The sequence below is a fragment of the Gallus gallus genome, chromosome 3 (assembly GCF_016699485.2).
Source record: "Gallus gallus isolate bGalGal1 chromosome 3, bGalGal1.mat.broiler.GRCg7b, whole genome shotgun sequence".
Taxonomy (NCBI): domain Eukaryota; kingdom Metazoa; phylum Chordata; class Aves; order Galliformes; family Phasianidae; genus Gallus; species Gallus gallus.
In genome coordinates, this window is record NC_052534.1 from 31,285,902 (window position 1) to 31,312,664 (window position 26,763).

At 36.3% G+C, this 26,763-nt stretch overlaps 1 protein-coding gene across 12 annotated transcripts in view; it reads right to left on the bottom strand.

The window, feature by feature from the left end:
- BIRC6 (baculoviral IAP repeat containing 6) overlaps positions 1-26,763 on the bottom strand; it is a 170,831-nt gene that overhangs the window by 110,930 nt on the left and 33,138 nt on the right. For 3 of the 12 annotated variants that reach the window (XM_040698541.2, XM_040698538.2, XM_040698545.2), the window contains exons 12-33: positions 25,621-25,846; positions 21,078-21,238; positions 20,247-20,378; positions 18,359-18,490; positions 17,902-18,080; positions 17,129-17,259; positions 15,285-15,446; positions 15,050-15,202; positions 14,686-14,783; positions 12,818-12,965; positions 11,243-11,376; positions 9,985-10,131; positions 9,296-9,483; positions 8,312-8,626; positions 7,831-7,930; positions 7,134-7,348; positions 6,738-6,946; positions 6,091-6,437; positions 5,042-5,261; positions 3,988-4,121; positions 1,340-1,477; positions 495-637 (exon numbers count right to left, since the gene is read on the bottom strand). In XM_040698541.2, coding sequence (XP_040554475.1) covers positions 495-637; positions 1,340-1,477; positions 3,988-4,121; positions 5,042-5,261; positions 6,091-6,437; positions 6,738-6,946; positions 7,134-7,348; positions 7,831-7,930; positions 8,312-8,626; positions 9,296-9,483; positions 9,985-10,131; positions 11,243-11,376; positions 12,818-12,965; positions 14,686-14,783; positions 15,050-15,202; positions 15,285-15,446; positions 17,129-17,259; positions 17,902-18,080; positions 18,359-18,490; positions 20,247-20,378; positions 21,078-21,238; positions 25,621-25,846 — 3,812 coding nt within the window. The remainder of the gene's footprint in view (positions 1-494; positions 638-1,339; positions 1,478-3,987; positions 4,122-5,041; positions 5,262-6,090; positions 6,438-6,737; positions 6,947-7,133; positions 7,349-7,830; positions 7,931-8,311; positions 8,627-9,295; positions 9,484-9,984; positions 10,132-11,242; positions 11,377-12,817; positions 12,966-14,685; positions 14,784-15,049; positions 15,203-15,284; positions 15,447-17,128; positions 17,260-17,901; positions 18,081-18,358; positions 18,491-20,246; positions 20,379-21,077; positions 21,239-25,620; positions 25,847-26,763) is intronic. The other 9 variants (XM_040698544.2, XM_040698540.2, XM_015283766.4 and 6 more) reach the window with 8 other exon arrangements.

Here is a 26,763-nt window from a genome sequence, read left to right on the forward strand (position 1 = left end):
AGCTTTTTAAATACAGTTGTATAAGCAGCTTTAACTGAGACACCTTCAGGGGCCACCAGTCTCCAAACAGACAAAGTTTAAGAAAAAAAAACCCACACAAATAACAACAGTATTTTTTAAAGCTCAAGACATTCATGCTCAGGGTCGTAAAACCCACATTGCTGTCCTTAGAAATGAAAATTTCATATCTTAAGAATTACCTACTGTTAAATAACAACTTAGGAGCTTGCACCCTGATGTACTCAGATTTACATAGAAAGTAAATTTTACTTATTACCCTATGTGGGTCAAAGTGCTCAGCAGTACATTCCAACATTTGTTCTTCCAACAGATGCCATGCCCCATACTTTGAGACAAACGTCAAAGAAAACAGGCAGCCTGCAGCTACAGAATTAGACTACATGAAAGCAAAGCTGAATGAGTCCCAAGGCCAAAGCTGTTCACTCAAGAAATGAAATATGCTATACAGTATCTTCTGTGAAAATAGCCACTACCGTGTCAGAAGTCACCTGTTTATGATGAACAAGCTGTTTTCTGATCTTTCGGGAATACAGTCTATCTAGGCTACTGTTGCCTTTAGTAGATCTGCTCAAACTCTGAGTGTGAAGACTATTATTTATAAAACTCCATTGGTTTCCTAATGGAAACAGAGAAGGAAAACAAGTAGATATTAGTCATATTAAGCTTCATTTAACTCCGAAGAAAAACATTTATATGGCAAGGGTTAGCAACTTGAAATATTAAGGAAATGAGCAAAATACAATTCTCTTAGTGAAAGACTGATGGTAATATTTCTGCACAACCTTTCAAATGCTCGTTCTTATTACTTTTAAAACATACGGAAATTAGAACAATCATTCTCACCAAATAAAAATAACTGAATAACCTTGGTAAAAAAAAAAAAAAAGGTTTCCATTTTCAGAAAAGCTGTTCAAGAACAGCTATTCCACTTAAAGTAGTATTAAAAAATGAACTTAAATGTACTGAATACATATACTACAACAAATAGCGAAACTACTGTATTTTTTCACAATGCAACATTTTGTCTCAACATGGTAGACTCTCAATTAACTGGTCTAGGAGTTACAGGAAAATATACAGCCATTTTACAAAATAAAATCAAGTTTATATTTATCACTTAAAAAAAGAAGTCATTTCAAAACAAAAAAAAAAAAGGAAGTGAAGAAGCAGACAACAGTGCAAATAAAGTGATTACAATTCATTTAAAAATCTCATTTTTCAAATGAATCAAAGATGTATTTTAAGTATATGAACAGCTCCAAAACAAATACCCGCAGCAACAAGCTTTGTTATGTAATTCAAAATTAGTATTGCACACCTGTCAAAAAACGCTCCCTCTCTTTTCCATTCAGAGGTTTCTTGGCTGTGGCTGCTTCATCTTCAACAGTGGCTACATAATCCAGTAGTCTGGATACCAGCATTACAACCCAGCTGATCATAGGAATATCTAACACTCCTTAAAAAGAAAGATTTGAGTGCCTTAATAGTTTGGAAACTGTAACAAAATAATTAAAAAAAATCATAATAGGAACTATATGGTACACATTTCACTAGTTTACATGGATGTCTTTTGTTTCTCTTTTTTCTTTTTTTTTCCCCCCAACGGAGCAATAGTCTAAGCACTTATAAACGTGACAAGAAATCAAATATTTGGTGTAGAAGTCAGGCACAAAAGCAGATGTCCCATTTCTCTTAAGCTGATAAAGTCAGAAGTGAAAAGCTTCACCTCTTCTGTTTACGGTAGAAATTAAATGGGATTAAAAAAAAAAGTCCAAAATTCTATGCTGAAGTTTCCTAAATATCAAACACAGAATGACAGCTGCTTGCATTAGAGCACATCAGTCAGATGTCTAATTCCAAAGTTTGAAATTCCTCCACCACCAAGGGTTCTTCCAAGGCCATTACAACTGTGCACTCACACAGCTTCATTTTCACTCCTTTAAAATGTATTTTCACATAGCCATTCAAACCATGATCAGAAAAGCCAAGACAGAATCCAGACTAGATGAACCATGCTAGTGGCACGAATGGCTTGCTATCACCTATTTCAGTCTCAGTCTAAATGCAATAAGGGCAGAAATAAAATGTATCTTACAAACCATGCAAGAAAATCTTTATATAAGTAAATAAATCTAAATGAACAGTTCTAAAATGAACTCGTGTACAAAATAAAAATCAGCAACCTTGTAATTAATGACTACTGGATCACTGTCACTATGTAAATTGCACTCTTTTATATAATATAAATAGCACAAACTTAGCAATACTAGAGGTTATATACACATTTTCATATCTGTGCACAGTGTTGAGCTGCATTTAGCCAGGCTATGCTTTTCAAGCACTGATCCTGAGTTAAGCTGTAGTCAACTCAGATCATTATTCATTTCAGCTCAAAAAAAGAACACTAAGGCTTAAAAACACCACGTCCAAAATCACAATTCGTTGCTGGCAGTCAAAGCAATCGGATGGAGGCCCTGACTATTCACTCTTGTCTTCTCTCCCACGCTAGCTGAAAGCAGCCCAACTTCAAGTAGGCAGAGGAACAAGAGGCCTCTCCATCACCTCTGCAGGAACTGTAAACTAAACTGCAGGGATAGAAATGAGTAGCAGTGGTGACTGTTTTGATTTGCAAAACAAAAAGAAAGGAACCTTCTGGAGAGTGAAGTATATAATTTTTCATATTTCTGTTGGTACAACCACATTGCCTTATCTTCTGTCTCTTAAAAATCAGAATTTCCAGCTTTTCTCCCTCCCTCCGAGCATCTTTCATTTATTCATTTTCTCCTTCTGCCTGAAATTTCACAAATCCACAATGCTCACCTCTTGCTTTCATTTTCTGTTGTTTGCTGACTCTTTTCCCACTAAGTTTTTACCCCTTCCACTCTTAGTTATGCGTGATAGTTCTCAAACAGCAATTTCTTCTGCCATACCTGAGGCTTCCGTCACACATAATAGTGCCCTAGTACTTACCTGTACTGTCCAGGAGGAAGTAAGCTGGAAGACCAGCAAATAAAGCTCTGAAGTATCAGTTACTTCTCCTGCTTCCTAAAGTCCTCCGTGAGGACAACTAGTAAGGCAAGAGCTATGAAAGGAATTGGCAGCTGTGGGGAGAGTGCAAACAGAGGTAGAGGAGATGTAAGGTTGGGTTTCCCTCAGACTAGTTAGAGACTACAGCAGGATATGGCCAAGATAGAGAAAGTACATGGCAGACCAAGAAGAAGCAATAAATAGGACAGCCTGACACCAGCTTGAGGCTTGTTTGTGACAGGAGACAAGGAAAAAGTCTCAGCTGGTATTTACAAACTTTACAAGGCCAAGAATTTTAAGTGGCAAATCATCTGGAATGCTCTGCTACACGTACATAATCTATGAAGTAGCCTAGACTTTGCTGTCTTTAAAATCAAGCATTTTCTTCAGGTTTAGGGTAGTAAAGAAAATACTCAAAAATCTAGTTTAGAGAATAAAACTTCAGTAATTTTTAGGGTCAAGAAAATATATTATCCTTGTGGTTACAAAACAAAACATAATCCCCAACATGTAGCTTCCAGAAACTAAAAGGACACATCTAGCAAAGTTGTCTTCATGGCCATGTTTCACTTTTAATGCTTGAAACTTAAAAAGGATGTTATGAGCAAAACCAGACACCTCCTTCCAAAAGGCTAAAATCCAAAGTAATTCACTGGAGTCATTAGAGCTATGTACACCTTGGGAATTCCTTCCACTTTCAGCTAAAACTTTAAAGGGCTTTCTTGCTGAAAACAGATTTTGTTCATGTTTACTGGGGAAAAACACCTCTTAGCACCTAAAGAACAAGAATTTTTAGCACATTTTAAAAGACATCTGTGTTTCAGAAATATAATAAACAAAAGCAATTTTTTCTTTTAATACACCAAAAACTGAGCTAATCTTTCAATTTTCTAGCATATAGTGAATATGAAAATACAGTTTCCCAAATTAGAGGGCTACCTTCAGTTCTTCTGTGCACAGGTAAATGAGGTTGCAGTGGTGACAGAAGGTTATCCAGGAGATTAAGTAAACTTTCTAAAACACCACTGTTGCTAAGCGATCTTTGTCCAATGCAAGAAAGTAACATGAAGACCCTAAAAATAAAATTAAATATTTAAGACTTCATTTCCTTTTCAAATTCCATAATATTATGAAACACCCCTTCTAGATCCCTAGTCCCCTAGGCTTTCAACTGAGATACCAGCAGATTGCTAGAGAAAGCAACACTGGCCCAGCAAGTGGACGAGATTTCAAGATCTGCTGTCAAAAAGGATAAGGCAGTATTTTAGATTACACATTTGCACCCTCAAGAGGTCAGTAGTTACATGCAGAGCATCCAACTCTGTCTATCTTCTGAAACAAGACTTCATTTGTTTAATTTTTTATCCCATGTGATACACCAAGTAGCAGGAATAGATAATTAAATCCATGTATTATTATACCCTTGAATTAATCCATTTGTAAGTATGAAAATCTAAATGACCAAAGAAGGCAGAATGCCACAGAACAGCAAATAAGTTAGATTAAAATAACAAAAGAACCAACATATTTAACATTCATTAATCAGCTCTACACTTGTTTGCTCTTATTTCAGGGAAAACCTGTACGTTAAATGCAAGCTGTGCTTTTCAGTCTCATTCATAATGCCAAATGCATTAGAATAGCAGCCCTGTGATGAAGGTGTATTAAAGCCTAATAAAGCAGAAGGCAATTTATAATACTGGAAATCAATCCAGATATGTGAAGAACACTGACAGAAATATCTTTCTAATCACTTCTAAGTAAGGAAAAACAGCAGTTTATTGTGCTTTAAGTATCAAACAAATGCAAAAAAAATCTCTACAAACCGACATTTGCTATTTGCAGTGCTTTTAGAACTATTTTTTGTAGCAGTGGAACAGACAGACATGCATTACTTAGTCACATCTTTGTCAAATGGTATGTTTAGTTACAAACCATGGAATTATTTAGATGTGACCCACAGATCATTTATTAATATAGACTTAGACCTTACCTGTCTTGTGGGAATATGAGAAGTTGCTCTGAATTGTATAATTCCTGCAGTACATTTGAGAGAAACTGACCCCACCACCTTTCTCCTCCACACAGCTGAACAAGCAGAAGACCAGTATGCAATCGTATTTTTGGAGTCCCACTGATACACAGGTGTTTAAACAATTCTTCACAAGCTTGAGCATGAAAAGTACTTTGTAGAACCACAGGAACAGAATGTCCTTTGAAGAAAAGAGAATAAGCAACTATGTTTAAGGGCAGCATATGATACTATTGCAACCAGGATGGCTTGATGACTGGAAGAAAAAGTTCCTAAGAAGTTTCTAAAATAATGATGAGGAGACTAATTGTTGTGGGAAGGGAAAGCAGAAAGAGAGGGGAGTATCCAGGGAAACAGTAATTTGCAGGAAAACCCTAAAGACCAGGCCATTTGGTGAACACCAAATCATGAAGCAAAATCGAACTGTCATTATGATTAAGAACAAACCAGCGCAGAGAACTGCAAGACAGATAGGCCTATCTATTTAGAGAACAGTGTTCCACACTTACTAGTGGCTTTTTGTTGTTGTTGAACTTGTTTGGTATTTTTGTTTTTGTTTTGATTCTCCAATAACTCTTTCAATGTTAAGCTTAGGAAATAAAAATCCTTACTGGCTACTAAAAATCAGTAACTAAGTATAGATACTGTTTTTATGTTTTTATTCCCCCCCCCAAAGAAATAGTCTTTGCTTTCTCACTCCACTTCTAACTGCTTAATCCATCTCCATGATCCTTTATTAAATAGGATTAAGGAAACCAGGATTAAGGAAAAGGGGGAGGTACCTTGATATATCCCCTTATATCCTTTTTGGAAGCAGGAAGTGGTCAAGTCAGCTTGGGGCAATTGGTCAAGCTGTACACTGTATGTTTCTCAATATTAAACCCACAGTAAAACTATGAGAATATAATTTCAAAGCTTAATAAGGGGAATATACAGATCAAGAAAAAGAAAAACTTGCAAACTGTTTCCACAAACATGACAAAACCACTGAAACCTGAAAAAATACTAACCATTGGAAGAATGAAGCAAACTAAGCAAAGTATCCAGCAAATATCTAATGATAGTGCGCAATTGTTCTGTTGATGACATCTGAATCAACTCTTTTGGATCCGATTGTTCCTTCAGTGTTTTCCTGCTTGCACCTAAAGCTACTTTGAGCCTCTGAACAGCATGGTGAGCCAAATTGAGTTGAAGCTGTAGCTGAATGCAGTCCTGGTAAGCAGAAAATACTCTGCTGTCTTCTTCTACTGCCTTGTCTGGCTTTCGTAAAAAGTACTGGGCGTTGTTAGCACTATTGAGTGGTGGTAAGTCAATACTCTGCAGAAGGATTTCTAGCCGATGACAGGCCAAATTGTACCTAGAAGGAAACATTTCAGCACAATTCAATAGACATTAATAAGGGGCAACACATCTGACAATCACCTTGCCAAAAGGTGACTTCTGGTCCATTCTGAATGCACTGTTAAAACAGATATTAAAAAAAATAAATACAGTACACTCTATGTTAATAGTATGGACATACTCGCTGCAACAACTCTAATGCAAAGGGTGAGTTTTCTTTTATCCGAAGAATACCACAGGAAGAAAAAAGATACATTAGGATTATTCCAGTGTTTGAAGTTAAAATAACCAGTAAACGTGCATATTTTTTTCTAACCTGCATTGTATGTCCTCTTGCAACGCAACCATCATTGCTAAATGTTGGTCAATTTCTGGCTGATTTGCAGCTTCACCTTCTCCTCTGAGGGGATCATGCATTAATTTCAGCTCATTTTCAAAGGGCAAGATATAGGTATGGCCATAATAAAATCCTAATGGAATTTTTGCTCTGGCATTTGTACTACCATATCGACCAATAACAGTGATCTGAAAGAGAATACAACAGTACTGTAGTACAACTGTATCAAAACAGGCAAAATAAATCCAAAGTCAAAAGTTCATAAAACAGCACAGAGTCAACTAAAGTTAGATCCGAAGAAGACTTAAGGGAAGTTCACATACCAATGATGATCAAGAGTTTAAAAGAGATAGCGTGCAGTCCATCTCCTCTTACCTTCATAAATCTGCAAACTGGTGGTGGCAACAAGTCATGTAAAATCAGTGAGTGTGTGCTAATATCAGTAGCCACTACCAATCGCCTTCCATCCACTTCTTCTCCTAAAGTCCAGATGTCAATTGACAAAGAAGCCAAATCTCCACAAGTGGGTATCAAAACATCTGTCAGCAAAATAGGCCTTCCAAAATCTAGGGTCACAAATCTTCTTGCTCCTATGGGAAAAGCACAGGATTGCCTAGATAGAATACCAGTGCACGCTAATCAGTGAAGAGGTGCTACTCCTCAAATAACGAATCTTGTTTTCTATATTGTTCAAAAAGATGTATATTTGAGGTTCAACATAATGGCACAGACTCAAAATCTCTCAACCTAGCTCGTACTCATTAAAAGAAAATTGGGGTTCAAGTTAATATATGCTGTTCGGCTTTTTATGCATTACTTCATAACTGATGCTCTGTCTGAAGACCCAATATACATTATCCCCTCTGTGCATCTCCCAAGGATTTTCAACTTGGTAAACATCACTGAATGTTGGGGCTTAAACTTCCAGATAAAATGGAAACGCAAACTCAAATTTCTTTCCTTTAGAAAGACAGGTGGGTCTGCAGCTAAGCAACTGATTGAAGACCTTAGAAAATATTTAACTTGTTAGAAAACGTTTATTGGAACATCATTATTAGAATTTTGGTTTTACCTGAGTGCATTCGCTCTATAATAATTGATTGATGAGGTGGAGGTTGAAGAAAATGTGAAGCATGAGATATTGCAAGAGCAAGACCAGATCCAAGTGGATTCTGAAGAAGGGGAAAACAAAATTAAATCATTAGTGTGTGCATTTGTAATAATCTACACTTTACAAGAAACTCTAAAGAAACCTCTTACAATTTAAAGGCGTCCAAAAACTTGCACTCCATTTATGTTTGAGCACACAGCAGCAAACGATATTAGCTACTAGGTTCTAAGTATTAATAACTCATTATACTGTTAAACTATCTCCAAATTAAAGAAATCATTTGAGGTATGTAACAGTAATTTGCTTTCATACAGTCTAAACTCAGTGATAGTTTTCACATCTCATTCAAATAAACAGGTACCTACTAGCACTCAAGTACAAATTAGTTCCTGATATGACTAACATCACTTCATTTCTGTAAAAAGAAAACAAAAATAATTACCGTTCTAGACTTGCTTGCATTTTTGTTATGTGCAGCAAGGTTAACTGTTGGGGGATCAATGACTGAACCAGGGAAAAGCTGAGCAAGCTCTGCACTGATAACAGCAGAGACTGCCTCATTAGGTGGAGTCAAAGGAGGAGTCATGAACAGAGGAGTTGTTTTTGGTGTGGGTGGAATTACATCTGAAGGATGAATGAAGAACCCTGGGGCTGCTACTGGATTAGAAGGCACAGAGTTGTGAACGGGACCAACTGCTGATGCTGCTGCTGCTGCTGCTGCTGTCGTCTGATGCAATTTTGCTTCCAGCTTAGCTTTCTGTGGGGAAAATTAAAACAACATATGTAGCAGATTACTGCTTGTGAACACAGGCATAGTACTAAACAACAAGTTCAGATTTCATTATAAGCTAGATTTAAGAAATTCACAATTTCCACATAAGCATGCGAGCAATCTACTATAAGATGAAAAATGAAACTACTCAGTTTGACCTCCCTTGCTGATGAACATGAACAAATGAGTAGTTAATTTGAGTAATCAAAAAAAAAAAAAAAATTGAAAAAACCTAAAACTGAACAACAGAGCGGAGTCAACACAGGGTCAACACAAACTGCATTCTGATAATGGCTTTATCACTGGTACTTCCCCACATCTGCAACAATGCCTTTCATTTCAGCGGGCTTTCTTAATTTCACAGATTGATGTTCCTATGTATTAAGATTTAGTTTTGATAATAAATTCCCCCACTCTCAAAATACACAAAAAACAAGTCTGAAGACCAAAACAGCAGGAAGAAACTCAGTATTTTGCTTAATGAGAGGGAATCCTCGGTCCAGAGCTGTTCCTTCCACAAATGCACTATGGAAAAAAGAAAAAGAAGGAAAAAAGGAAAAAAAAAAAAAAGGAAAAGTGACTAGCTCTCCAATTACTTTCCTCAGCTTTTGAAGTGTAGAGACAGCATTAAAAAATAGCCAAATAGCCTCCAACCTGTTGCTGAAGCTTCAAAAGCTGCTGCTGTTTCTCTTGCAGCACCTGGAGCTGTTGCTCGGCTGAGGCCATTGCATGAGAGAGAGACTGCAAAGCTACCTGGGCTGCTGAACTCAGTGCTGTCGAGGCTTCCCCAACTGTTCCAGATGAGAGACCACCAACTGCTGGGGTAACCCCAAAGGTACTCACTGGCATGGAACAAACAAAAAACAAACAAAAACAAAATCATGTATGTAGAACAGAGATGATAATAAACATATTGAATTCCTTAATAGTTAGTAAGAGCGACGTAAAAACTAAGTAAGGTTTCTTTTTAGACTTCTTACAAAGTAACGTGACATTGAATTGCAAAGTATATGGTTTATAGACTGCGCACAGCGTACATGCAACATTTTCATTACAGAAGATCCTCCTAAAGCCTTCAAATGCTTTTGCCACACTAGGCTGCAAGGCATACATGCAAATTCTTACGTTACACTCACATATAGAAACACATTCATTCCAATTCATACATTTGAAATCTAGTTTGTTAAACTCTAAGAATAAACTGACGTACAGTAGTTATTAAAAAAACCCAACATTTAAAACCCACAGACAATCCAGTTGTGAAACAGCTGCTCATTAAGTCCAATTAAAGATCTCATACTGTAGAATTATGCTAAGTAGAAAAAATGAAAAATTGTATATACCAGTAAACGTACTTGCATCGTCCCTTTCTATTCTAGTTCCATCACTTGTTGAAACACATGTAAAGTGCAGAGGTTCAACTTCCAAAAGCCCAGTAAGGGAGGTAAAACTTCCCTCAGCAGCCGCACAGCTACTTATTTTCCCATTTCCTGAAAGAGAAATAAGTATTTGCTCCATCACCTAATAATCTCTTGAGAACAACACTGCAAGTTCCAAAGAGTTGAAAGGAAGAGCCGAATTTAATAGTTTTAATATTTTATAGCTTCATGTTATGGAATAAACACCTTAACTCTATCACATCTGCAATATATATAGATGGGAGAATATTTTAAAATGGATAATGGTGTCAAATCTGAACAGAGTATCTTAAGTGAAACTATTAAATGCAAAAATATCACGTGCAAACGTATAATGCAAAATTTAACTTCCTTAATTCCAGAAAAAAATATATGCAGATGCTTTATTCTTTCTATCATATCAGAAAGCTGCAGAACTACATTGATGCACCTGGAAAGAAATAAAGGAAAATAGCAGACTGACTACATATACAGATCATACACCAAATCCGTATAAAATCAAGGCTTTTATTCAATATATTAACCATCATATAGGGTAGTATTGAGGGAGGATTAAAAAGATGGTGCACAAAAGCAACCAAAAAAAAGGAAAATAGTCACTGTGATTGATGAAATATGTTTGCTATGAGAACAATTTCCAGAGAGGTAAATATGTTCTTCTCAGGACATTCCAAGGCCTAACATTTCCCCTTATGAAATGACCTGAGATGATAGAAACAAGAATATTTAAGGTATTTTTTAGTGTCTCTGAAACAACAACAACAAAATCTCACGAGATCTGTAATATTTAATTAAAGGGAATCATCTGGCAGCTTCCTGAGTTTTGAACAATCCATTCATGTTTCTCTGCCTTGGAGACTGCTGCAAGTATGAATGAATAATAAACAGATACCTCAGACAAGCTGCTAAATTGAAGTGACAAATGATTTCCTTGATGACTCTGATACAGTGAATGGTGTCAGCCTCTCTGCTTACTATCTAGCCTTCTCTTTGCTCCTTTAAACAATAAGACTGTCATCTTTCCTTACAGCCCCCAGGAATTGTAGGAGACCTCATGAAACAAGAGAATCTCCTGAACTTCACTGTGTACAACTATAAAATATACGGAAAGTATAAAACCTCTTCTTACCTAAGAAAAATCAGCACAGTAAAGAGAATTACCAATTCTGTTAAACATACTTACCTGACAGAACATCAGACAAATCAATTTCATCTGATTGAACACCAATGCTGCTGTTGTATACATTTTTACATGAGGAGCCACTTATTTCCAAATCAAAGAGAACTGGATCAAAAGGTGAACTATATAATCCATATCTACAAACAGAGTAAGACAAATAGCAGTATTCAAACAATAAGAATTAACATAAATTTATTTAGAGAAAAAGGGCAAATATTGCATATAGAATTTGTTATATTTCAAACCATTCTTTTCCATCAACTGATATATCTCAAAAATTATCATCTGCTACTATTCACTAAAATCACTTAAGGGACATATTTGAACAGCTTATGTTGCTAATTAAAGAATTGTTGCTATGCAGTTCTGGAGATTTAACACTGCCCTGGAAATATGACAAATAATCACACTCAGATACGAAAACTAGAACTGTAAACCTAAAACAATTAGAGCAATATGCACGTCTGCACACAGTGAATTAGACATTTATCTGAAGTCAATTAAAATTAAGTACGGTTTTCAAAAAATATCAAAACAAATTCCAATTCAGCTTGTTCTTCCAGCTGAAGTCAGAAGAAAAAGGAAAATGCCACTAGGAATATCAATCAACACTTGCCAGTACTTTAAATATCTTAGGAGAATCAAACCTTATTGCTTCTTACTCTGGCAGTACCATAGGGAATTAAGACAATTGCTCGGGTAACAAGATGGTCCCAAGCCAGTTGGACTTTTGTATGTGAAGGAAAAGGAAAATAAAGTAGTAAAAAAAAAAAAAAAATGCAAACAAAGAAACCAAAAACAAAACAGAAAAAACAATAGTTTTTGTACCAATACCTACTACTACAAACAAGTGGCAAGAGGAGCAAAAAAAAAAAATGGAAACTGTGCCAAATTATTAAGCAGGACTAGAAAAACAGACTGGAAAGCTATTTAACAGCAGCATGCTCCCATCATCATAATATGGCCTTGGAAACTGCTGCAAAACAGAACCAGCAGAGATCTCCTTTAGATACAGCAGGTAAACCCAAAGTTAACACAGACAACTGGTTCAACATCTGAAAGACGCAAAATTATAGCCAGAAACCATACTGCTGTGTAATTTAGAATAAGAACGTGCATTATCAGTGAGTTACTCCAATTGTTTACACTTAGAATGTGACATTCAGTAGCAATTCTTTAAACACACGGTCAGCTCGCAGACAGCCTACAATTTTACGAAGCATTATGCAGAACAAAAACTATTATTTTTTATTCCCTCCCATTCTCAAAAGGGATGATGCTTTGTTAATCCTTACACTAAATAACTTAAAGACTATCTAAGGATGGCACAACTTCGAACAGCATTTACACACTCGCTGACCTGAAGCATACTGTAAATTGCAGGATAGTAATGTAATTCACCTTTACCTTTGCAACAATTTCTCTATATGATATTTCGCTATATCATATTAATCCTTGAGCAAATACTGCAAAATAGATTTTACTTTAAACAGCCAACAATTTTCAGAACACCAGAGGGTAGCACCAGACAGTTTGCACCTTTGTCTTCACGTTTACAACAACTACTACTCTTAGTACCTTGTTTGTAGTAATGCTTCCATAGGTGTCAGGCGATCCTGCAGCTGTCGGGACACAGCAGTTAACAACGATGCACAAGCTGTACTACATCCTGCCAAATCTTCATCCTTTACATAATTCAGCAATACAAAATACCAATACACTGATCCTGCATTGAAAATATAAAAGAAAATTAATTCCAAGTGAAATATCACGCGAACATTTTACTTAGAAAGTTAATTAAGAATATAATCAACGGAAGTGATAAACCATGACACCACAGAACAGCTCAAGGGGGAAGAAACCTCAAGGATCACTGACTTCCAACCCTCATGCTGCAGGCAGAGTTGCCAACTGCTAGGTCAAGTACTAGATCAGGCTGCCCACCGCCGCAACCAAGCTGGCCTTGAATGGCTCCAGGGACAGGGCACTCAACCTCTCCACATTCTCAGTTAAAAACTTGCTCCTGACATTTAATCTAAATCTTCCCCTCTTTTAGTTTAAAAGTACTCCCCCTTGTCCTATCAGTATCTGCCCGTGCAGGTGGTTAATTTCTCTCCTGTTCACAATCTCCCTTTAAATACTGGAAAGCTTTAATGAGGTCTCCTCTCAGCCTTCTCCAGACTGAACAAGCCCAGCTCCTTCAGTCTGTTTTCATAGGAGAGGTGCTCCAGCCCTCTGATTACCTTTGTGGCCCTCCAATAAATGAACTAATGAATTACTGAATACAAACTAGGAAGTATTCTTATTCTCCTCTCATCTACCAATGTTTTTTTGAGTGTTTTTTTGTTTTGTTTTGGTTTGGTTTTGTTTTGGTTTTGGTTTTTTTTGAGGGGCAGAGGGAGGGGGCAACAGGAGTAAATTCAATGTAGAATCATTCTGTAGTCATGCTTTCACAAATACTTCTCTTACTGGCTAGTTCACAATGGAATAAACGAAGGCTCCAAAGAGAAAATTTGGCACATACTTCTTTCATTACTTCTGCACTCTGCTTTTACTAAACACAACCAAAACGCTCTTGCCACTCCAAAATCCTAGGTTAAAGGTTCCAATTCCTCCTGAGTCAACTCTCATTCCAGATTCAGCTCTTTCCTTTCATCCTGTTTTTGGCTGCTGTCTCTTTATTCTGTATTTGCTGCTGGCATTTCTCCTTACAGATAATTTTGGAAGCGCAGTGCACTGGTTCTGTGTGAAAACAGAATTCTTAGCTCTCTCTTTTCCTCTTCCCTCCCCAGCGCATTCAATATCCTCTGTAGCAGTGTGTTAAATGTTTTAACTTTATTAACACAGCAAGCATTTTGGACTGAAAAGTAATTTTCCTTCAAAATCCCTTGGTGATGCCAAGCAAGATGCAATTAAGCATCATACTGTGAAAAGCACAAAGCAGGCCTCACTAACCCAAACATGAGTGTAGCGCTTGAAGTCATCTTCCTATTCTATCAGGCAATAAGGTGCTAAGAGAACAACACTCATTCTTATCTGCATTGCAGAATTTAACTGAGTTCAAAATTTCCTTTTGGTGCAAAAGTGACAGAAGTGAGCTGCTCTAACTGGGCACTGTTCGGATTGTCAGACTCCTTGGAATGAATAAATTATCTAAGTTTCAAAAATAAGAGACAGTACTGACTCTCACGTGTGGCAAAAGAACCTGTGACTGCTGAACACCTTCAAAAACTCACGCATAACTTACATCTCCTAAAAACTTTATTGCCTCAGCATTATAAGGAAGGTAATTTGCTTAAATTTCTACCATCCATCACTGGACCAGACCACACCAAGAAGCAGTCAGTACTAACAATTATGGAATTCCTATCCTACAAGACAGTCCAACAAAACAAGACAAACAAAGGTACTGTGTTTTTGCATGACAATAAACATTGTATACATACCACCTGTTGCAGCAGCAGGTAGAAGAGGCATATTGTCAAGTAAAGCTTTTAGGAGAACTGATCCAAAACCCTGCTGACTTGGGTCACACCTGCCATTGCTACAAAGAAACACACAGCCAGACACTTTAAGGTTTAACAAAGTAAAAAGGAAACACGAGATCTCCTCCAGAAGATGAAGTAGAAAGCTGGATGTCCTTTACAGCCATTTCCTAATGTACTTTTCCTCAACAGAAGATCTTCTAGATCAACTTGTTCATAAATTTAAACAATAACCAAACCCTCCATACACAATTCAGATTGCATGCAGAACACCCAAGTACACATTTACAAAAAGCATATGCACCTCAAACAAAACTGCACTCACCTGATGCACAGCGCAAGAAACCGTGCACATTTGTGAGCTATGCTCCGTCCAGCTTCAAAGAAACAAACACGTATTATATCAGAGACACATCGGCGTGTTTTGGAAAGCAAGCTGTCGCTTCCTTCCTTCGAGCTGCAAAAACAAGGCGCATGCCTTAGATAATCATATAAAAGTGTTCTAATAGAGATGACATTGACAAACAGCTGGACTAGTTTAGATGTAAATTCTCTCCCACCTGCCAGGTCCATTTGAATACACTCCTGCTAGCCAGCAAAGCGTGTCTAGCACAAGGCTCTGAGCATGTTCGGTGGTCAGATCATCATCTGTCTTTTTGCAAAGGGTAGTGAGCAGCTTCTCATGGAACTCTGAAAACTGTAACATGGCACACCGCTGAACTCTGGGGAAAGGTGGAGATAAAAAAATAACAGTTATTCAGTACAGTCATCCTGTTCTCCTTCTAGGTTTGTAACCTGTCTTAAGGAAAAAAAAGATGCCTAGATGACAGCTAAAGCAGTACATGCATACATGACATCTTCCCTGTATGTTTAGATAATTAGGGACATGGTTTAGTAGGAAATACTGGTGATATGTGAACGGTTGGACTAGAGGATTTTGGACATTTTTTCCAAGCTTGGGGATTCTTTGATTCCCATTATTTCTATTTTCTGCTCAATTGTTGCATATTTAATAAACTTTTTTTTTTTTCCCCTGTATTAACTCATTTATTAAGTTGTAAACCCAAGCAAACTTAGATTGTCTACAACATTCTTTCACAACTACTTGCACGTATCTACTTCCAGCACAAGAACCTGCTGCTAATTTATTCAGGACTCCCTCTTACTTTGTAGTTCTGACAAAAGCCATCACTAGAGCCTTTCTGGAAAATCAGAAACAATTTTGTGCTGAAGATTCGCAATATCAACAGGCTTACAAGTCCATAGACACCTCGAACCATTTTCAGAGCCATTCTTTATTACCATATGCCTGTCCTTATGTTCTGAAGCATTCCATAGCATGAAACTTCACTTCCACTAGAAATTCATCTCTTTCATCCTGAGGACTCCTGAAATTCTTTGGTGAAAACAAACCAGTCCTAAACAATACTACTGTTCCCCTGTCAGTTTGATTTGTAGCCTATTATACAATTAATTTCAGATTGGTCTAAGGTGCCCCTTAAATCTTCTGCTCATTCAGTCCCAGTGAAGGCTGTACTCTTTCTTTACAACAAGCACCACTGTGGATGACTTTTTAACTTTCACTACTCCTCCAATGATGTTCCTCCAAATACATACTCAAGTGTACTGCAGCTGCTGTTATCAAATAACTAAGTTTTGAAACAGATCCTCCATCCCACACAGGACCAACTTAAGGGTTGCATCTTTTCTTGCATTTTCACTGACCATCTTCCCCAATAAACACTCAACAACTGTGTCCAAAAATATCATCTCTATTATGTCCTAGAGAGACACTTCTCTAAACCACTTACAGAAAATGAAGCCATTTTTATTTCCTGCCCTCGCAGCCTCCTTGATTACATTACAGCCCATTACACTCAGTGCCATTTGTGGTGACGCAGTTGGCAATACAGATGAAATACTATAATATTAATATAGCATTACATTTGTAGTACCAATCCACAGAGACTTTACCTCATATTCGAGTCATAACTTGATAACCAACTGTGATTCTGTACTTTTTGACAAATAACATATTTTGTGCTAAAAGAAACAAGAAAACACGTAGAAATAAAAAGAAAAAAAATACTGTTTCAAATGTCTGACTAAATAATTTATCTGAATTGTCAAGAAAAACTGCTATTATTTACCTTTGTCTTTACAAGTAGGGCAAGCAATCACTTAGAACACAGCTTTAAGGATTAAATACGTTTTTCTACCACAATCTGCACAGCACAATGCCCTCAAAATCAATGACTTACTGGACTTCTCATATAAAATATATTTAAGAAGTGACAACTTCAAACAGTGATTTGTGCTGCGATATTTCTATATATGAAGGAAGTACTTCATGAGGGCTCTAACTGAAACCAATAATTCTTGTAATTATAAAACATCTACTAACCTTTCCTTTGAAATAGAAGTTTTTTTAAATCTTCGAATTGTTACAGAGACTTCTTGAAGTAAGTCACAGCCTCTAAGATTATCTGATTTTCTTGAAGAGTTACCGGCTTCAATTTTGCTGGATGGTTTTTCCTGATGTTTGGAGAGGAGGAGAGGGAAATTAAAGGATTTCAGAAATTGCACTGTTTTTGATGGCTGCATCTCTATACTCTGCTCAGAACAAAGCGCATACAGCTAAGCAAAATCTCTCACTACGAGCACTGAAATATTTACTGCTTGTTAGCAATAGCATGGGGAAAAGTCAAGGTTTTTTAAGCTAAAAGAAGTATTTTAATGTATTGTACTAGAGTGGACTACTCATATGCAGAGCATCAAATTGTTTGTGGTTTATCATGTTCTAACCATTCTAGTTATTCCCAATAAGAGGTATATCACATCATCCAACCTTCCAACTGCAACAATCAAGAGTAAAATACACTCACATACAAATCCTCATGAAAGGACAAGGTTGATCAGCTACTAAAAATCACTCATGAAAACAGAAGTTTCAGAAAGAAACACTCAGAATTTGAACTAAACTTTCACAGAAGAAATAACTTTCAAGTAACAACTCTACAACTCTGATTCTTGAAAGCATTAATACAACATAAACTCTTTAAAAAAATGAATTTGTCATGGATCTTAATTCTCTTAACAGCTGTTATGTTTTCTGGTGATCTAAACCATACCAATTCTACAACTTTAACACAGATGTCTTTCTTGGCTATTCAGTACCTTGCCTGCTGCAACTTTTGCCAATAATGAAGCAAGGGAATGGCCCTTGTTAGTCTGTGGTTTTAGAGATGGTATTCTAACAACTGGCCTAATGCCACCATTGCAGATTTCTTCTGTTCCTCTGTCATTCACTGCTTTAACGTGAATTAAAAATGAACGGTACTTGCCACCGGCCATGCCTGGAAGTGAAGAAAAAGAAAAGAAGGAGGTGGAAGAATACGTATAAGTCACGAGGGCAAGCTGTAACATCTTTCAGACATACAGCGTATGCAAGCAGAGCTCAACTACATTAACTGAAGTATTTTAACGTCAGTTTGAAATAGTAACTCACTATTGTGTTACATATAGCAAAATTTGTCAACGTGAAGATAAATTCAAAACAAAGTCTGACTACAAAAGAACAAGATGCAATTCGGACATGCATACTTCATGTGAATAGCATAGTAAACTGTTTTACCTTTAACAAGCTTTGGACTTGTTAGTGTCAACATTCCAGCGTGTCCTGACAGATCAAGGCCAGTAGCCAACCATACTGGACCACAGAGTATATCCTCCTTATGTTCCTCCAAAAACGGACACAACCTAAGACCTTAAAAAACATGAATAATATGGATCTGAACTACAAATCTTAAAGTCACAAAATCTGATCATTTGAGGGGCTTAACAATACACTGTGTCAAAGAGATCACTAAACACACATAAACTGGACTTTGAAAAAACAATAGCTACTTTAGGTTCACTTGTAGCCATTCTCCAATAAAATCAGAGGTAACTGACAGTTTTCAAATCACTTTCAGTTATAAGAATAATATGACTGTTGAGAAGGACTTGGGAGTGCTGGTAGGTGAAAAGCCAGCAATGTGTCCTTGCAGGTCAGAAAGACAACTGTACCCTGGACTGCATCTAAAGCATGGCCAGCACATTAAAGGAGGTGATTCTCTCTCTCTGTTCTTGCAAGACCCCACATCAACTCCAGAGCCCAAACATAGAAAACAAATGGATCTGTTACAGTGGCTCCAGAGGGGGGCCACAGAGACGATCAGAGACAGCCGGAGCACCTTTCCTTTGAGAAAAGGCTGAGAAAGTTGTGGTTATTTAGTCTATAGATTTGAAGGTTCTGGGGAGACCTTACAGCTAGCTACCTTCCAGTATTTAAAGGGGTCTTACAACAGGCTCTTCATCAGAAAATGTAGAGACAGTACAAGAGGTAATGGTTTGAAGTCCCCCATCCCTGGAGGTGTTCATGGCCAGGTTTGATGGGGCTTTGGGCAATGATCCAGTGGTTAGCCACCCTGTCCCACAGCAGGGGGTTGGAACTGCATGGTCTAGATTCCCTTCCAACCTAAACTGTTCTGTGATTCTATGACAGTATGTACACTGACAATCTCAGAACCACAAAATACACAACTAATAAAATGATGAACCAATGCATTTTGAGCCACATCCCCCACTGGGTCTTACAAAAAAAAAAAAGTAAAAAAAAAAATGCAATTTGACTGTTTATCCCATAGCATACTGAAATGATCATCCATCCATCTTTCTGACAGTCCATAAGCATGAAACAGTTTTTCCTTCCACCACATTTTCACTTTTTCTTTTAACTCTCCTTTGATTTCTCCTCCCCTACCCTGTGCAACATCGGTCTTGGAATCATGCCCTACATAAGGCTGATCACATAAAAGCTAAGGAAGGCTGATGAACAGACCAAGAAAAAGAATCTAAGTTCTCAGACTGAATCACTCCAACTACTAATTCTTCCTGTTAGGAGTTAGTAGCTCTTCTCAGTCACATCCAATTTGATTGCCTTATAGAGCCTTTCTAGCACCTTTTGTGGAAGAGCACTGGTTAACAAAAATTATAAAAAAAAAAATTATATGACTATAAAAATTGGTAGATCAAGTCCGATAATGGCTGAAAGGTAACGTGACTGGTTATGAACTCTTCACAAGCTGTTTATTATTTTTCCCAGTTTGCAATTAGCAATCTCTTAAAAAAGCCAAGAACTCAAAACAATTGTTTTAAAACTAGGTAAGGAAACCAAGTAAAATATTTCTGGAATACAGTAATCATTTAAGTTAGAAAAGTACTTAAATTCAAATAAGTACTGATCAGTTTTGAAACATGAAAAGCCTTCAGCGCAATCAGTTTATCCATCTATTTTGACTTCTAACTCCTACAGTAAAACAGAGCAATGAGAAATGTGTCACTGAGCAGGATTAAGAAATGAGAGTGTTTCAAATGGCTAAGTAATATTAATGGAGAAATTCCAGTATATAATCGAAACAGAAGTTTAAAAAAGCAAGCTTACATTCTAAACAAACTATAACAAGATAAATGAAACTTACATTGTGGTTCCTCTACATCCATATACTGCATTTCTTCACCGAATTCAACCAGTCCTGGCTTTCCATTTCTCTCTGTTTCAACATTATGAGCTGGAGATAGAGGAAATGTGATCTGTCTATCTACTGCTGCTTCTGGAGAATAAAAAATAGCATAATTTATAAGCATTGCTTCAGGTTCACAAAAAACAGAAGCAGTAGTTTTCATTGAAAGTGTACCAGCTTTCTACATTTGTCATATTAAGATTGCAACTGCAGTAAATGTTATAAAATATTTCTTTGAATAACCATTCAAGTATCTCTTTTTAGCAATCAACTGAAGATTACTCCCAAGTAGATTCCAGTACTGAAATTTTAATGAGCTAAAACAATTGTTTTTCACACCAAACATCAAGATATTATTTTGATAATACTTAAATACAGTTCTTCTTCCAATTAAATAGTTCTTACAAATCATAGATGAAAAGACATGTAAATTGTTTCAACTGCTGACGTCCAGTATGAATATAACTATTGACAGCAATTTTTTTGTTGCTGTTGTTTAATGACTACAGGGTTCGAGCAACACAGAATAAGAATTTGGTTCAACCTTTCTGAACCATGCACTTTCTATTTGTACAAAATCAGGATTCCAAAACTGTTGCTTTCCCAATTTACCTTCTAACATGTTAAGTGAAAAAAGCGAACAAGATCCCGAGAAACAGAATAAAAACGAAATAAGTAAAAAATGAAAATATTTACATAATTTCAACCAAGTCTTCCAACATACCTCAGAGAGAACACTGACTTTAAGGAAAAAAAATACTGTAAAAGATTCCTCAAGTTCCTTCTTACCATTGACTTTTCCTAAGCCTGGAGCTTTATTTTTCAGTAAAGTTACTTGAATCTGGGGAATGTTTGTGATGTTTGAGTTCAAAACAAATTTGAAGTCCACATGCCCAACCATACAAGCTTTTGGAAGAACCAGCTCAAAGACATGTTCATCCCAGCTGTTGCTGTAAGGAAAAAAGGAAAACAAAGATGCACTATTAAGATTCAGATAAAGTAGGCAGCATTATCTAATGCATCCTCCATCTATGTATGTGTTACTTAAAAAAAGGAAAAAATATTTCATGTTAGTTGATATACATGTTCATTTTCTCAACTAGAAGAATTACAATCTACAGTTGCCCACATTGATTTTGTGAAGAACAACTTAAAAGCCAATTGACTGGGGGGGATGTGAGGGCAGCAGAACAAGTCAATGATTGAATAAAAACAGCAGTGAAGATTCCACATTATCTTCATTACAGTACTGCTTCCATACTACTATAAATATCAGTTTCATTTCTAGCAAAAAAATCCCAACATGCTAAAAAAGGATCTTCCAATTGCTGAACTATATGAAAGCATGGTATTTACTGCCTTGCAACCTTGTAAGTTGGCCTTCTGTATTGTTAACTGTTAAACAGGGTCACTTTTCAGTACTAGAACAGCCACATCCAGGAAGCTCAAAATATTAGTTTCAATATATATATATACACACACATTCAATATACTTGGTAATTTATACAGGGTGAGAAGTGCTTCTTACCACATGCACACTCAGGAGCCTGCGCTGAGCAAAATGGGTGCAGCTTTCTTTTAATGAGTCATATTTTCCTTTAAAAACCAATTTTGTTTTATACTGAAATTATAAACTTGACAAGTACTCCTCAAAGATCAGTTCCATAGCTTGATACAAAAGGGTTTGCAATAAATACTTCGAACTGAAGAAAAGAGCAATTCAAATAAAACTAACTGTGAGTGAATTATCACATCATTTAATTGCTCTTTCAGATCAATTTATCAGTAAACAATTTTAAAAAACATAGCAACTTTGATAGCCTGTGATTATCTAATTTCATAACTGAGAACACTAAGAAACTGTGTATGCTACGTAAATTACTGTCCAAATGTTTTTCTAACAACTAAATCACAAAAGGTATTTAAATCAAATAATACGCTATGCACCAAGTATTGTTCTGAAGACTTACAAACAGATTAAGGATCTGTAAAAAATATATTTAATTCTTTGCAATATTAATATCCCTGAAGGACACTTACCCCCTCAAGTAAGTATATACTTCTGAAGTAATTTCTACCTGAAGGTTATTTGGATTATAACTGTACTACAATTTCAATATTTTCTTTTTTATCATTAAAACACAGAATGATATAAGAGGTGTTTTGTTTCAAAGAATACATCGTGTTCCTAAAATGAATCTACATATTAAGTTATATCATCAGAAGCCACTAACGAGCAAATTCTAAGGCAATAGATAGGTAAAATAATCTTTTTTTCTGCTGCAATAAACAATATTAGTCCTTAAAACTCATTTTGCATATTGTGGAAGTTTAGAATTAACCACAAAATTTGAGAATGGTTTCATTTTCTCCTCAATGACTATTTAAGAAGCTAACCATCTGCCTTTTAAGGCATTTGTTTCCACCTCAGCAGTCCCAGATGCACTTGAGGCCTTTGATGAAGAAGAGAGAATTCAGGAGCTTTGCTGCAATGGCAGCAATTAACAGCCTGTCCAGGAAAAGCAGGGCTGCCAAACTAGCAAGTAGGTATAATGACAGCACTATTCATGCTGCAGTAGAAAACTTCTAGGCCAAGGGGAAACTAGAAGTCAAGAAGCTTAAACAGCATTTGCAATTCAGACACGGCACAGCACAAACCACACCATTATTCGCCTCTAGTTATTTACTGCTGATCTCACAGAAAACCAGTAACAGAATTTGGAAGTTCTCTCCTGCTTTCAAAAAAAAGCAGTACTGAAAATTATTTACTTTGGGAGCTGGTGAAAGATGGACAGAAGAAAGCTTGTGGTTATGATTAAAGAAGCAACAGTAAAAAATTTTCAGCTAACAGGTATAAATAGATAAATGAAATAAGGAAAGCTTATTCCACAACCCCAGGGAAAAGATTTAGCAAAAATAATACGAAATAAAATAAAATAAAACTAAAAAATAATACTAAAACCTTGTCAGAATCATTCATGCCTTTCCTGGGTCTTGTAGGATACTTAGCCCTATACAAAACAGAAGGTGTGGAGGTGGGCTTTTGTTTGTTTTGGTATGTTTGGATATTGCTATAGACACTCTGCAAAACATGAATGAGACATTCAAAGTAGCAAACCTTCAGGAACACTAAATAATCTGTTCATCCAGTTTAAGCTAAACACACCAGCTGGTCCACAGTGGTCTGTTGTAGACTGTATACTGGAAGACAACACACTGCCATACCAAGTAAGAACTGTGAATGGTTTCCAACATCTCAATGTTTCATCTTTCACGTCAACTGAACTTGGAGCTGCACATCCATTTCCAAAGATTAAAGATTAAATGCTGGGAAGAACATGAATATATAACTCTTCCTTTTTTTCCTTGTTTTTGAAGTATGTCTGTGTAAGATGAATACATACAGTATCTCCTACCTAAGTTTGAGAAGAAGCTTGGATGTCACAGTTTAACAAAATACATAAGGGATTCATGTACTTTTCAGAAAATATTCACTCAATTCAACATCTAAGCTCAATTTTTCATTGATGACGTTTATATGATAACTCATTGGTAAACTCAGCTTTTTTGATTTTCCTTCTCATATAGACTTTTAAAAATAACAATAACTGAAAGAGTTTAAAGTGTAACAGAGGTACCCTGAAGTACATCTACAAAATTATTTCCTTCTAGCTATTTATTCAACATGTGAATAACTGCATCAAATTGCACCTAACCCTGCAATCCTGCTTTTTGATAACAACTGGCATAAGACACAAGGAAGAGGTAAAAGAAACTTAATTTTACGGACCAACAAAAGAATCCAGAAATGAAAAAGTTTCTCCCAGATAACTTTTAATTATGAACCTCACTCTTAAAATCTGTATTTTATTCTACAAACAAATTTAGACAAATTACAGTCCATACGTTATTAACATCTGTTAAAGGTATATATTACTAAACCAAAGCTTTCACCTTTATTTCTTTACATTCCTATTTTTCTTTGCAGCATGTACAAATCTTTTCCTGTAATTAAATAAATGTTAATAAGCTAATCTTCCAATTAACAGCTATTAACTTCAATGTTCTGTCTTTCATAACTATTTGGTAGCTTATTATTTTTTCAACTGTTGCTGAACACAACAGATAATCCACAGTCATTACTACAAGTTATTTTCTAGGAAACCTTCTTTTCACTTGGCATAAGCAGAATACTTCACTTACGAAACGCAAAATCACTAGATAAAAAGAGCTTCCAAAACCTTTTTTTAACTATAGCTTACGAATATGTAAGTTTAAGCAAGTTCGGCTCATGCTGGGTGTCAGCCCTGGAATGCCTGCAACCCTTAGTTTTCAGGCCCATTTTACCACCTCAACCGTGTCACGAACATATGCTACCTTTCACTTATTTATACATCTTTTTTCCCTCCATATATGATCTCCAGTGCTCGTAGTGTCCTTCGGCTTCTTTATTTTCAGTCTGTTGGTGTTCAGATTCTGCATTAATATCAAAAACTTACACATCACTTTGATGGATGTGTAACAGCTGGACCCAAAAGACCCTGCAGTACCTTGTCCTACACTTCCATTAAAAAAACAAAACAAAACAAAACACCAAAACACCACACTACACAGCTTACAGCTATATTTTGTCTTCTCAAGAATTTTTAAGAAAAAAATACCCTGCAAAGACACTTCATCTAGGTTTTAAGCAAATCTTCAAGGAGACTGCCACACTACTGTTTCAGTCCTTAGAATTCCCAAAGAATTCCAAGTTCACATGCCAAGTGTACAAATAAATAAAATAAAGTTTACTTGATTTATTTGCCAGCATACTTCCCATCAAAGAAAATTCTGCCTAAGTTTCAGCACAGTAAAGGTTCTCTGTTGGCTCAAGTAAATGCTTCACATATAAACCAATTTTATTTGACAGGAACATGCATAAATCTATGTTCTATTTTCATATTAAAAAAAAAAAACACAACTACAACACAGTTTGCAGTAGGACAAGCAATTACATTTATACTGACACCTATTGCTTACATCGTTTGAAAAAATTGCTAAGAATATGTGTGTGCAAGAAGATTCTTTTTTAATAGAAAAAGAAGAATATCTAATTCTGACAAATATACTCATCTAATAGGAAAATAATAATGGAATACAAAAATACATGCATACGCTTCTTGCCAGTTATGGCAAGAAGAGCTGCCTTGCAACCCACAAAATAAGGACCAGACTCTATAAAAGTACGTATTCTTAAACTTGCACACTATTTAAAAACAGTGAAGTCAGTCAGAATCTGTGATGACAGCAGCTACACACACAATTCTTTTTGTATCACTGTTCTACTTACCTGTCTGTCTGTAGCTTCCAAGTTCGAGTGTGCTGAGCTGCATCTCCATGGTGCTGCTGGTGCAAATGCTGAGGATGCCTCCTTTGCTGCTGTTCTTGCTGGACTTCTACCCAACAGGGAGGGACAGTGGCTGAAAATCGTGGTGTCAAGGTCTCAAAACGGGTCAGTTCTACCAGAGATGTCAGTGTTTCAAGGGAAAATGGCTGGTCCACCAAAAGATCAACTCCTGAATAATTGTAGAACATAACTATTTACTATACAGATTATTTTTCTCTCCTCAAAATGTCCTATAAACATATTGACATAAAAATCAAAACTACTATATAGAAAGTTAGCTACGTGTGACACGAAGATATGTTAAAAAAAAAAAAAAAAGGCTATGAGGACGCCGAGATACAACCAGAGCCATCACAATGAAGAAGGCAACCAGTAACATTTCATTTGTGTAAAGCTGATTAAAACACTTTTTATACCCTTATGGACTCAGTCTAAAGAAAATGAAAGTTTCATATTCTGTGACAACAGGCACATGGCATTAGTATGAAATTTTAACATTTTATCACAGTTGTTTAAAACATTACTTTGGCATGTCCTTATCAATGCAGACTTGTTTTATGGTGGTTTATTAGAATGTTTTTGAAGCTCTCAGTTTAGCTTAAAAGAGGGATAAATGAAAAACAAGCATGCTATATACAACGCACTTAAAAGGCATTGGGCCTAGACAAGTATCTTGTCTCCACATCCAAGTCCTGTTCTGAAGAAACAGGCTTACAAGATATTCATCAAAAAAGTACTGAAAAATGAAAGATCTCAGGAAGACAAACATCTCTACAGACATTACAAAGGAGCTCTTAAAACAGGTTTCTTCAGACAGACACAGAGATTGAAAATTTCAGGGAAAGTAAGGTATGCATCGTGTCAATTTTCACAGATTTTTAATATTTTCTCTTACAAGAAAAAAAAAAGAGAGAGAACAATTGTAGTTGCAAAGAAAAAAACACCAACAAAACAAATACCACACCCTCAGCACTAAGTCTGAACCATGATGCTACGTTGCAAAGAAAGTCAGAGTGAAATCAGGTTACCAATAATACCATATCCTCCAGCTTGAGAGAAAACATATGCAATTCTTTCAGAAAAGTG